The 14,262-nt window shown below is 43.7% G+C and overlaps 1 protein-coding gene across 3 annotated transcripts in view; it reads right to left on the bottom strand.

Annotated features, from left to right (window-relative positions):
- Window positions 1-1,869: 1,869 nt before the first annotated feature.
- The window catches only part of RELA (RELA proto-oncogene, NF-kB subunit), an 85,541-nt gene continuing 73,148 nt past the window's right edge, over window positions 1,870-14,262 (bottom strand). For 2 of the 3 annotated variants that reach the window (XM_083164289.1, XM_083164287.1), the window contains 5 exons: window positions 13,263-13,367; window positions 4,875-5,087; window positions 4,675-4,755; window positions 3,021-3,080; window positions 1,870-2,928 (listed from right to left, as the gene is read on the bottom strand). In XM_083164289.1, the coding sequence (XP_083020415.1) occupies window positions 2,333-2,928; window positions 3,021-3,080; window positions 4,675-4,755; window positions 4,875-5,087; window positions 13,263-13,367 (1,055 nt within the window). In that variant the 3' untranslated portion in view covers window positions 1,870-2,332. The remainder of the gene's footprint in view (window positions 2,929-3,020; window positions 3,081-4,674; window positions 4,756-4,874; window positions 5,088-13,262; window positions 13,368-14,262) is intronic. The other variant, XM_083164288.1, reaches the window with a different exon arrangement.

The following is a 14,262-nucleotide window of genomic DNA, read 5'->3' as shown; positions in this document are numbered from 1 at the left end:
AATATTTAAAATCTCATAAATGGTTTATAGTATATGAATAAAAAGATATAACATTAAATATCAATTATTGGCCACATAAGTCTAAACAACAACATGCATTCCCAGGAGAATATTTACTTAAAATATGCCTACCTTTTAGTGCAGCTCATTTAAAAACAAATATTTGCAAATTGTTAATAAAAGGACTGGTAATTTTTTTACTTTTTGTTTTTAAAAAAAAATAGATTTATCTACATCAAGAATTTAGGAACTAACCACAGTTTGCTAGTTAGTACACATTAAACAATATGTCACTTGATCCAGGCCATCGGAGCGACAGATCAGGTAAATCAACTTGTGGGTCACTAGCTACATTGGCCATGTAGCTGTGCCGATGGGTAGCATAGCTAGCCAATTCCTGGGTCCCGTCGGCAGTGATGTCAGGCAAAGTAAACTTTGTCTAATATGCACCCATCCCTAGAATATGATGATGGTCAGAAAGTGGGAAGAATTAAAAAAAAATCACCTCAAACTTCATCCAGTCAATGTTGACACAAATCGATATTGGAGCTAAATTAATGCATAAATTCCATTTTGTAAAACAAAACAAAACAACATATGTGCATGCACAGTTTAGTTTTTTTGTTTATTTAATTTTTGTATATCTTACTATCCCCCCAAAAAAGCAAACCAATCCATATCCAAATCTGAAAGATTAGATGGCAAACCTTCTTGGACTTTGCATTCAAGAAGGAAAAAACAAAACAACAAAAAAACCTGCTTAAAATAGCAATTTTCTGTTATGTACCAGCATAACACTTACAGAACTGTCTCTTTTTATTGTGCCGACAAGGTCACTAATCTTATTTAAAAAAAAAAAAAAATTATCACACATTTTGAAATATAATAACCCAATATAGTCTTTGTCAGAATAAACACCAAAAGTGTTACAAACACTTACAACTATACTTTTAAAAAAATCTGAAAATGTGACTGTGCATTGGCCTTAAATGGTTTTAATTTATCAGGTGGTTGTCAAATTCTGGTCTATTATGCCTACATATCCTGTTTTCGTGACTTACACGGTCAGACCAGCAATATCTGTTTCATACGTATGCATTGTATATTTTCTGTAATTTAGGTAAAGTGATAAAAAAAACTTCTGCAAAAGCCTGTTTGATGGGCTAAATAAAAGAAGCAATAACTATAACCACAAACATTTGGTCAAATGTTCTAGGTAGATATAGGTTAAATCGAAGCCAAAATCAGTTACCCCTTCACATGCATTATGAAGTTTTTAACTACCAGTTCCACCAGCTTCTACTAAATAGCATCCATTCAGAGGAGGCAGCCAATGTGAGGGCTGAACCATCACAAGGATGCACTAGATTAGCGGTTCTCAAACTGTGGGTCCTGACCTTCTCAGCATGGTGTCGCGACTCCATTTTGCTGACCATCAGGCTGATGACTTTTCTAATCTCAGTCAGCAATTCAAGGAGTTTAAAAAGTCTGTTATTTTAGACTCCTACCATAATTTTATGCCTCCATGATGCTGCCATGCATGTGCCATCTGCTGACCACACATGTGATGTGATGACCTTCTGCAGTAAGTTGCTGGGCTCCTGTAATTCATTTTATTGTCTGATAATAGTCAATAGTTTGATCATCCCTGCACTGCAACCATAACATGGACGACCTACACTAGCCAGGGGGAAAGCTAATAATGTGCTTGCACTTCGCTGTGCAGGGCTCGCACTTCCGCAATGCGCCAACAGAATTTAGCAGGCACATCGTGGAGAGGAAACCGCCGAGCGGGTCCTGAATCGGAGTCTGAATCAGGCCCATAGGCTGGTTCCATCCTCAATGGACTGTCTATCTGTAGACATCAGATGAGCTTGAAAGTCCTTTAATTTCTCATTGTATTTTAATGAAGGTGGACAACAATGCAATAGTGAAAAGAAAGATTACCATCCACTCCAGATGGTAAGATTATAAACCAGAGTATTTCAGCACATCTTGTACACTGCAACAATGCTTTCCCAATTGTTGATCCTTAAAAGATGCTATACAATTTTAACTTGGGTTCGTCCTACGCTGACAATTACAAAACAGTAATTCACTGTCCCACTCTGTAACAAGGCTACACAAATTGTATCCAATTCATATAAATTGAAGTCTGATGGCGACAACACAGTCGGCAATGTTGGAGGTCTGACACGACCTAAATGGCATCAATACCGTCTGATGGCTGAATAGCACATACGCCTTAAGGAGTTCTATCCATGACTGAATGTATGTAGCGCAGCTTTATTTGAGCTTTGCCTACAACAGTTTACAAGGCATACATTGCATTTCATTTCATGCTGCCCATGAAAGATGCAAAGTCAAGATCCAATATGGAGGTTAAACTCTCTCCTTGTTGCATATCAAACATCCCATTCATCAAGCCACTGTCAAGTCTCTCTGAACCTTCTCCTCCACCTGCTTCCTCATTGTGCCCAGTAGCCATAAGCCGAGCAATAGCATCAGGATAAGCCATTAGGGTATTCTGATTAGGCCCAGGCTCATGAAGTACCTGTGAAAGAGTATTTGAAGACTGTGATTCACTCATAAGCTGGCCAAAATCACTATTGTCAATAGAACTTAAACTTGAACAATGGTTGTCAAGGTCATTCTGCAGCATGTTTACTAGTTCAAGATTCCCATCATCTGGAAAAGATGCATAGCCCAAAATAGAATCTAGACGTTCATCTGATGTGGAGGTTTGAGGAGCAAGTGGCAAAGGGGAAAATCCCAAGTTGCTGAAGTCGCTGACATTTACAGTTGAAAGAAGAGTGGTCATGGTATTCCCGGTATCAGCTTTTACTATGGGCATCGAATATTGCTGGATGGTCGGAGTCACATGCATTGACATCTGAGTGTTTGGACGAATGGGTGTTGACACAGGTTCTAAAAGGGAAACATAATATTTTTAAAAACAAATACTTAAAAATGTACATCATTTTTTTTAACAGTAAATAAGCTTAAATAGACAAACAGACCTGTCTTTGCCATGTTCCTTACTGGCACAGCAATCCTGCGCTGGTTCCTTGCGTCACCTCCTGAAAAAATATTAAATGTGTGTAAGGGCTGTTTCACACAGTACGGTTCCTGCCGCACGGTGAAATCCCGTACGGTCAGGGAGCCGCGCCGCACTCAGAATTTTATAATGGCAGGGATGGCCACAGCCCGGCAGCCGTCCCTTCCAGTGGGGGGATCCGGCTGCAGCCGTGCGGCCGGGCCGTGGCCGTCCCGTGTGAATGGACACAATAGTGTCCATTCACAACTGCTGAGTGCGGCACGGCTCCCTGGCCGTACGGGATTTCACCGTGCGGCAGGAACCGTACTGTGTGAAACAGCCCTTATGGTTTTGTTTGTTGATCAAACAGAAATATCTGGACATACATATTTCTCCAGCAATGCATTAATAAACCTATATTTATGTTAATTTCCTTAATACTGCAGAAGGCATTGCTTGTTGCACAAGACCCTTGCCAGGGGTGCTTATAAGGCCTACTAATGGCCCCAATAGGCAGGTGTTTGTCTGATAGTTTAGATAGATTGAAATAAATTATTTTCAGTAAAAACCCATCGCTGTAGGTTAGATTTTTTCTCGCATCTGAATTATTTGGGAGTCTTACACTCTCCTGATACAGGAGCTTTAGCAACAACCGCTGGTTCCTCTTTCTGTTTTACTATTGGTTTGTCTGATGTAGCATCCATTTTGTGTTACAATGACTCAGTACAAATTATTCTAAAATAGCTATAGCTTTAAATCTTACTGTGATTTACTGAATATCTGTAAGAGCTCAATTTCCATGTTTTTTTTTTAGTCTTATAAGTTTAGGTACAGGATGACCGAGACAAGACAGTAAGTCTGAATATCTCATTGACAAAAGCAAATACTGCGATAGCATGGGCATGCAATACGTAGACCTGAAGGCCATAGGAGGCAACCATGCAAGATTGCTTCTTGGGAACCAGAAATATAAGTAACATAATGAGATTATGTCTGAAGGCAAAGCTGGCAAATTATACTCAATACTTCCGAGTAATTAAATTGAACAAAGGTATGAATATTGGAGAGAAAGAGGGAGGGGCTAGGCATTTGGAAAAACGAGGAATATAAGTGGAAGGAGGGCCAGAGGTGTCGATTACATATTTATGAGGTTCTTGAGTGGCTGAACACTGTCCCTGTTATCCTGTAACCATTTTGATTTAGAGGATTATTGAGGTATTAGCTAATCAAATTTATTGCAAATGTATAGTTACTAGGTGAAGAGTCACAGGGAGCAAGATATCCTTATTAATTAATATAATCTAGTTAAGGATTTTTATTGCTTCTAATTTATACAAATTCTTCCTGGTATTCAAGTGCTTTTCTAACATTGACTGTATTCTTGGAGATCTTTTCAAAACAGAGTAACCTACTATGTTTACGATGTTGTGAACCAATGGTGCACTTAAATGGCCCGGAGGACCTCCATGGGCATCTGTTTAAATGCAACTACTAAAACATAGAAAATACAATTTTCCTATTTACCAGAGAAATAGGATTTACATTTTTTTTTTATAAATTATTGCTACCAATTAAAACAAAGCTAAAAACATGCATAAAAATATAGAACAATAAAATCAAAATGCAATCTTGCTCACCTGAAAATGGATTCTTTTTCACAATGTGTTTAAAACTTTCCAAAGTCCTTTTCCTTTTTTCATCAATGTGATGAAGATCACCTAGAGAATCAATTAGATAATAACTAGACATAGACTGCAAACCCCTCCCCCCCACCAAAAAAAAACCTAGTCTATAGTAGCAGCCTCATCACCATCTTAATTTATCTATATTAACATACCTTCATCTGGTAGGTACTGGAACTCCATAGGTTCACTGACCTCCTTGTCAGACGGCCTCCTCAACTGCATCTGGACCTTCACCGGCTGGCGGATTTCTGTATCTTGGTAAGGGGGCGTCCTGAAGACTATAGCCACCTGTCTGTGAACATCCGCTTGGGAAAATGAACCCCGTGCTTCCCAGTTGCCAAACACGAACACTACCTCAATATCTTCTGGGGGACAGAACATAACACAGTTACTGGGCAGGGACAACATATTCCATAGATGCTAAATAAAAATTGAGTGGCAGTGATTGCTCCCAATATGTGATTATGTTACAAAGGAAAGACTGCATACAACAGTGAAAGTATCATGTGCCACATTGTTGGACAGAAAAAAAAAAAATAGGATTTTGGGTACCTACCGGTAAATCCTTTTCTCGTAGTCCATATGGGACACTGGGTTCAATACTATGGGGATAGGAGTACCTCCGCAGGAGAGACAGGCACATTAAAACTTTCAGTGTGGATGCACTGGTTCCTCCCCTCACTAGCCAGTTAATGAAAAACTGTGCCGAACCACACCCAAACCAAACAGAAAATATGAGGTGAATCATAACAATTTCGGATGTCACCTAAAACTTTTGAAGAAGGTCATAATGGACAACAAATCAACAAGCCCTAATATTGTAAGAATAATGATGTCTTACAGCAGAGAAGAGAGAGGCGGTCTCCCAGTATCCCATATGGACTACGAGAAAAGGATTTACCGGTAGGTACCCAAAATCCTATTTTATCTAACGTCCTATGGGATACTGGGTTCAATACTATGGGGAGGTCCCAAAGCTACCCGAACGGGTGGGTAAGTGCGGATTCTGCTGTAGTACTGCTTGTCTGAACTGGGAATCCTCCCTGGCCAGGGTGTCAAATCTGTAACATTTTACAAAAGTGTTACGACCTGACCAAGTTGCAGCCCTGCAAAGCTGTAGGGCCGAGACCCCTCGAACAGCCACCCAAGAAGTCCCCACGGATCTGGTTGAATGAGCCTTCAACGATGGTGGAAGGGATAAACAAGCCATTCCATATGACTGTTGGATCGTGCGCCGTATCCAACCTGCTATGGTCCACGTAGAAGCAGGAGCGCCCCTCTTCTGCGCATCGTAAAGCACAAAAACACTATCAGTCTTTCGAAGTCTAGCTGTGCGCTTAACATACACTCTGAGAGTGTGAACCACATCCAAGGAAGGAGGAAAATCTGGATGTGCTGAGCTGGAAGGGACCACAATAGGTTGGTTGAGGTGGAATGTCGACACAACCTTTGGTAAGAATTGCGGCCTTGTCCTGAGTTCCGCCCGATCCTCATGAAACACCAGGTAAGGACTCTTACATGACAATGCTCCAAGCTTAGACACCCATCTGGCTGAAGCCAAGGCCAGCAGAACAGTCTTCCATGTAAGAGGTTTAAGATCAGTCCCTTCCAACTGATCAAACCAAATTGACTGCAGAAAAGATAAAACCACTTCCAAGTCCCAAGGCGCAGTAGGCGGTACAAAAGGGGGCTGAATCCTCAGGACCCCTTGTAGAAAGGTTTGAACCTCAGGCAAGGCCGCCAGCTTCTTTTGAAAGATCGACAGAGCAGAGATCTGGGCTTTTAAAGGAATCCAATCGGAGTCCCAGTTCCAAGCCAGCCTGAAGAAACCTCAGAAAATTGTTCAGATGGAATATCGCTGGTGGTAAGCCTTACTTCTCACACCAGGCCACATTTTCTCCATATGAGATGGTAGTGGGAAGCTGTAACTGGCTTTCTGGCTTTAATTATGGTGGTAATGACCGAAGGATGTAGGCCCTTGTGGCCTAAGATCTGCCGCTCAACCTCCAGGCCGTTAAACGCAGCCGCGGTAAGTCCTGAAAGACGAACGGCCCTTGGAGGAGTAGGTCTTTTCTTTGAGGTAGACGTCAAGGGTCGTCCACTTGCATGGCCTGAATGTCCCCGTACCAGGCCCTTCGAGGCCAATCTGGTGCCACTAGGATGGCTTCTGCTCTTTGATGCCGAATCTTTTTAAGCACCCACGCCAGTAAGGGGAGCGGTGGAAACAGGTACACCAGCCAGTAATCCCATGAACAAGTCAGGGCATCCACAGCTACCATCCCTGGTCCTTGCGCAGTACCTGTCCACCTTGTGATTCAGCCACGAGGTCGATCTGAGGGAGCCCCCACAGATCCACGATGGCACTGAACACTTGTGGATGCAGCCCCCATTCCCCGGGATGAAGGTCGTGACGACTTAGCAAGTCCGCCTCCCCGGGATGAAGATTGCCGACAGGGCCTTCACATGGTGCTCTGCCCAGGAGAATATCTTGTTAGTTTCTCTCATGCAAGGCATGCTTTTCGTCCCTCCTTAGCGGTTGATACACGCAAACGTGGTTGCATTGTCCAACTGGACTTGCACCGCCCTGCCCTGTAACATCGGAGCCGCTTGTAACAGAGCATACTAAACTGCCTGTAACTCCAGCTTGTTGATGTGCAACCTGGATTCCAATGGAAACCATCTGCCTTGGAGCCGGACTCCCTGTATCACAGCTCCCAACCCCTTAGACTAGCATCCGTGGTTAACAGAAGCCAATCCTGGATCTGGAAACACCGACCCGCCAGGAGATTGGGCGAAATTAGCCACCACTGCAGAGAGAGTTTGGTCTGTGTTGACAGGCGAATCTTCCTGTGCATTAGCAGGGGTGACCTCGACCACTGTGTCAGAATATCCAGCTGGAAGGTTCTGGAGTGAAAACGGGCAAACTGGATAGCTTCAAACGAAGCCACCATTTTGCCTAACAACTTCAGGCAGAGATGCACAGTGAATAGAGGATCTGTCAGAACCTCTCTTACCAGTTGCTGTATGGCTGTAGCCTTCTCCACTGGCAGAAACACTTTCTGTTCCAGTATATCCAGAATCATGCCCAGAAACACCATTCTCTGACTTGGGATCAACAAGGACTTTGGTATATTTAAAATCCACCCGTGGTCTCTCAGAATCTGCATGGTCAGATTGAGCACACTCCTCAAGGCCTCCACCGATCCTGCCTTGATTAGCAGGTAGTCTAGGTAAGGGATCACATTTACCCTCTGAAGCCTGAGGGACATCGTCTCCACCATTACTTTTGTAAAGATGCGGAGCCGTTTACAGGCCGAAGGGTAACGCCTGAAATTGGTAATGGTCGTCTCCCAGTGCGTATCTTAAGAAGGTTTGATGCGGGGGCCAAATCGGGATGTGTAAGTAGACGTCCTTCACATCTATGGAGGCTAGGAACTCCCCTTGATCCAGATTGGAGATTACTTAACGGAGTGTCTCCATTTTGAATTTGAACACCTGAAGAAAGGGGGTTCAATCTTACTGAACCGTCCGGTTTCGGCACAAGGAAAAGGTTGGAATAATATTCCAGACCTTGTTCCTGCCTTGGAACCGGTAGAATCACCTTTGACTGGAGGAGCCTTTGAATAGCTCCCTGTAGGAGTTTCCGATCCTCTACTGAGGCTGGAATATCCGACTTGAAGTATCGTCAGGGAGGAGCCTTGCAAACTCCAGCTTGTAGCCTAGCGAAATAAGACCCCCAGGTATCTAGGCACGAGGCATCCCACACATGGCTGAAGTGTTGGTTGTAAGCTATGGTTGCACGGTCCTGATGGCCTGAGGGGTTAGCCTTCCTAAACTTGTCTCTTGTGCCTCTGTTAGCATTGGAGGCACCTCTGGCCTGGGGGTGAAACTTGACCCATGAAAGGACTGCTGGGAAGGACCCATGGAAGAGCGTTTTGCAGCTGTGGGTGCTGACGGAAGGAAAGTGGATTTACCTGCCGTAGCCTTGGAGATCCAATCATCCAGCTCACTTCCAAAGAGCCTATCTCCAGTGAAAGGAATGCTTTCCACACTTTTCTTTGAATCCACATCCGCAACCCACTGACACAACCACAGGGCCCTCCGGGCAGACACCGCCATGGCCGAATTGCGCACATTTATTGCGCCCAATTCTTTTTGTGCTTGCAAAGCATCCTTGCTGTGTCCTGAATGTGATGCAGATTATCACCTACCTGACATGTCCCCCAACAAACTCTCTTGGATTTGTGTGGACCAAGTATAAATGGCCTTGGCCATCCAACAACTGGCCAGTACTGGGCGTTGGGAGGCCCCGCTGGCCATGTACATGGACTTGAGCGTGGCCTCAAGTCTACTATCGGCACCGTCCTTAAGTGTGGATAAACCTGGGACTGGTAATAGTACCTTCTTGGAAAGGCGGGAGACTGACGAGTCCACAACAGGTGGCTCCTCCTACTTCTTTCTACCCACAGGGTCAAAGGGGTATGCATTAGCAAACCTCTTTGAGAGCTGAAACCTCTTTTCAGGGTTCTGCCAAGCAGTTTTAAATGCATTTTCTAATTCCGCTTATTCTGGATCCCCTCAGTGGGTTCCTCCAAAGGAAGATCTAAAACCTCTCTAATGGCTCTAAGGGTTCAGAAATCCAAATCTGTTTTATCCTGATCTAGCTCTCCTTCCTCCAAGACATCATCTTTAATGCATAGGCCCTCTGCAGAATCATCCGATCCATCTGATAAAACAGCCCTGCTTCTTTTAGCAGACATTTTCTCCATGTCCTGCTTAGTTACAAACGTGTCAGCCAGTGCTGTTTTTAACATGCTTATAAGCTCTGTCATCTGCGGTAATGTCCCCCACTGGGCTATTTTACATGCTTCACAAGTGGAGCCTATGCACTTGTCTGGTAATGCTTTGTCACACAAAGTACATTTTGATGGATGATATTTCTTATGCTTAGCCTTGACATCTGCTTTTCCTTTGCTGGTGTCAGATCTAAAACAGCATATGCAGTAGTCATAACCTGCCCAGTACAACAATAACACACACACTCCAAGTTCCTGGCTTACCCCGATATCTTTCGCCTTTTATCATCCTCCATTATGCTGTCTTTTTTTGCTTAACAGCCTTGAGCTAGTAGCAACATAGACAATACCATCAGAGTATGTATGTATGTATGTATGTATGTATGTATGTATGTGTGTGTGTGTGTGTGTGTGTGTGTGTGTGTGTGTGTGTGTATATGTATGTATGTATGTGTGTATATATATATATATATATATATATATATATATATATATATATATATATATATATATATATATATATATATATATATATATATATATATATATATATATATACACATACACATACACATATACATACATACACACATATACACACACACACAGCATAATTATACTCCTCCAGCCAAAGCTGTCCTAGGAGTCTTACCGGTCTGCTGGGTCTGTGCTCAGAATCAATCCTGCCTGGTGCCGCCACAAACGCTAATTTTCCAGGCTTTAAATTGAAAAAAAAAACTTGCTGGGCGTGTCCCGATGACACGTACACATCTCTGGCGTCCCCACCGCGTCACTGATGACGCCAAACGCCACGAGTCAGCGTCGCACTCCCACTCCCCGGCTGGGTCCCGCCTCCTGACGTCAGACTCCAGCCGGAGATAGACGAAGCTTAGAGCGCCCGCAGGGCGCTTCCTTCAGCAGTCTTCCGGCCAAGCCATTCAGCTGCACACTGACCTCAGACGCCGGCATGCTCCACGGAAGCGCCCTGCTCCATCTTCTCAGCGCCGCATCTCTGCTCCAGGCACCTGGATGCTTCCGCCCAGCAGACACAGGTAGCCCTTACTGCACTCGACAGCGGGGTACCTTTCCAAATTTGGCCTCTACCCAAACAACTCTAGGCAGTGGAGATGGCTGGCAACTCAGGGTAAGCCTGTCCACTACCCTGGAAAGGAAAAAAAGACACTGATACCTATGTAGGAGGAGCTTATATAGGGGCCAGTGTTCTTTTTTTTTTTCCCGTTTCCTATCCAGTATACTACCCTCGGGGACTTAACCAATTAGTGGCTGCCATGGGGAGGTAACACAGTGTAAATACAGTGCTAGGCAGCGCTAAATAGCCTTTAACTTGCTGTCTCTGCCGTGCCGTAAGGATCAGGATCCACCACACCACAGAGGAGCTGAAATGGCGACCTCAGGAAGCATGAAGAAGCAGGAAGCAGAGAAAGTGTGCGCCCAGCAAAGCCTGGTCTCGCTCTGAGTGAAGACCCACCCCCTGTACACAGAGCTGGAGCCTTCAACATATTTATACTGGCAAAATGCGTTTTTAAGTTAAAAACAGACAATGGCTAGCCCTGGTAGTCCAGCGGCAAACACCCTATGCCAGTTTAATGGGGGGGGTGTCGCGCGGTCCCTACGTGAGGGCCGCCCCTACTGCCGCACAAGCAGTTGGGGTGTCCCCTGGTGGGACCCCCAACCAGTACTCACCACAGACGTCTTCGGACCGTGCCAGGGGTGTGCGGCAGCAGGGGGGTTTGCTCGCTGCAGTGCAATGCTGGCGGTGACAAGCCCCACATAGGACGGAGGTCCTGCAGCAGGGACAGCTCTGCGCCTTAAGAGGCCGGGGACTGGCCCTTCCCCTGAGTCCCAAGAAGCAGGACAGCTGCTTGGTCCAAAGCAGCGCCCCAAAATAATAAACTAAAATAAAATTGTAGAAAAAAAAAAAAGTCTGGAGCACCCAGAAGCACTGCCTCTCCTGACGCACATTTTTCTAAAACTGACTAGTGGAGGGAGAGGAGCCAGTGCACCCACACTGAAAGTTTTAATGTGCCTGTCTCTCCTGCGGAGGAACTCTATCCCCATAGTATTGATAGAGATAGAGATAGAGAGAGAGATAGAGATATATATACACAGGGCTATTTTTGTGCAGGCTCTAGCAGGAACTGTGGCCCTTATTCTAGTTCATATTTCTTAGATGGACAAAACCATGAGCACTGCAGGTGAGGCAGGTGTAAAACCCCACCCAAATCTAATTATCTCTGCACAAGTAACACCTGCCTCACCTGCAGTGCTCATGGTTTTGTCCATCTAAGAAATATTTTGTCAGAAAGAGTGAACTAGAATAAGGGCCACAGTTCCTGCTAGAGCCTGCACAAAAATAGCCCTGTATATACACACACACATATATATATATATATATATATATATATATATATATATATATATATATATATATATATACACATATACACACACACACACACACTTTATTATAATCCTGTGTGTGAATTAAAAGAAAATAATACAGTCCCTTTAAATTTCTTTAATTTTCCTGATATCTGTAGAAATAATCTAGCTCATGCAGCCAATACAATGAGCATGTTGCCAGAGAGAAGAAAAAAAAAAACCACATCATTGTGCAGATGGTTTAACACATAAAGGGAATTTTAGAATAGATGAATTCTAAAATTCACTTTATGTGTTAAACCATCTACACAATGATGTGGTTTTTTTTTCATCTCTCTGGCAACATGAGATTTACAGAAATTTAAAGGGACAGTATTTTACCTTTAAATTCACACATGGTGCAAACCAGGAGCGCAGTTTAAGTGTTTGTTGAAATCGCATTGCATCGCATAACGTATAGTAGTAGCATGCGATGCTCCTGTTCCCGCTCCCTGTCCTTCCCTGTCATTTTGGCTGTCCTTTTCTCTGTCACCCCCAGTATCAATGGCAACCCGAAGCCTGGAGAGCGCAGCGAGCCCCGCGAGGGGCGGCGGAACGCGTCCTCCAACCTTTTTATACCCCCCCACTATCCACGTCGGCATGGAGCTGATTTTACATAGTGTGGCGAGCGCAGCGAGGACCGGGGATTACTTTACATGTATTCCGCTGCGCTTGCCACACTATATAAAATCAAATCCACGCCGACGTGGATAGTGGGGGTATGAAAATGTCGGAGGACTCGTTCCGCTGAGCTCGCCACGATTCGGGTTGGCGTTGAAACTGGGGGCGACGCAAAACAATGCCATACGTGCTTACAATTGTAAGCACCCACCACATATAATACGATGCACAAATCAAATGTCATTGCATCACATCTCATACTAAGCACCCATGACATCTCATCGCATGGGTGCTTGTACAATGAAATATCGCATTTCGCGCCATGCGATATTTCATTGTATAAGCACTCCTGTGCACTTATGGGCATCGCACAGCACTATACACGCTACGCAATGCGAGTTCACTACGGAGAATAGCCCAGTACACTAAATGCGTACTGGGCGCCCTGCTATGAAACAAATACTGAAAACAAAAAAATAGACAGAGCAGCACAATCTATTTTTACTATCTGGGAACGGGGGCCATGCTGCTCAATGCAGCATAGCTCCCGCCATGCCACCCCCTCATTCCCTGCCAGACGATGCCGACACTCCGCCAGCCGCCAATATCAGCTCGGCCGGCATGTACACACCATTAGAGCAAGACGTTTTTAAAATGCAGCCTCGGACCAATGTCCCATACCTTTCTGCACTTTATCACACAGCAGAAAGATTTCATCTCCTCCCAAGCAGCTCCCAGAATTCTTGTTAACACGGCAAATCTTCAACTCAGCAGTGTTAGGAGCTCCTATGAGGCAAAATATAAAATAAAAATGTATATTTCAGTGTAATTGCAGTATCCACTTGTCAATAATATATGCAAGAAGGTGGAACATCTATCACAAGCATGAATAAGGTTGATAGCAGGAATTTATGGACATTGTGACAGTCTATGAAAAACCCACCATATCCTTATTATACTGTAATCTTTTATTCTCAATATTAAGACAAAAAAAAAAAAAGGATGAACTAACCATATAGCAGTCGAATAGAAATACCAAACTTACTAAAAGGGCTAAAAAATGCTGCAGTCCAAGCTTACCATTACTTCTACACATTTCTATGGACTATAATCTACTGAAACAAGCCAAACTACTTAAATAAAAAAAAAAAAATCCCGTTTTGGTATCTTCTCTTTCGTTAACACAAACTACAGAATTTCACTGCACCAAAGGAAAGCTCCTTAGCCAGACACTGATCTAAACCGTAGATAAGAAAAAAAAACAGAAGGCGGTAATATTGTAGCATTGGAGTCACTTATGGTGTATCTGCATCACACATAATTGGTTTACTTTAGAGGCACTGTACAGCGCTCATCTGAGTATCTGTTCCACACTTTTCCCAATTTTAATCCAAATGTAAGTTTACAGAACTTTTAAATGTGCATCTAACCATTTCTGTAAGACACCCACATACCAAAAAAGCACCCCAAAATGGGCAAAATAAAAAAGGACACTAATAGTGCAGTTCAAGGTTTTTGAATTTAGAAAATCCATACACCATAAGGAAAAGGCAACCCTTAAATAGAGGAAATTGACAGGAAAGCATCCAAGCTTTTCAAAAAGCCAATGGACTTCCAGTGAAGAAAAGAAGTTGAATCAAGTCACCCGATGAGTGTCAATGAATGAGGAATTCCTCTGGAT

The sequence above is a fragment of the Crinia signifera genome, chromosome 11 (assembly GCF_055691185.1).
Source record: "Crinia signifera chromosome 11, ASM5569118v1, whole genome shotgun sequence".
NCBI lineage: Eukaryota > Metazoa > Chordata > Amphibia > Anura > Myobatrachidae > Crinia > Crinia signifera.
Note: the sequence above shows the minus strand (reverse complement) of the source record. Positions and strands in the feature narration are given on the sequence as shown.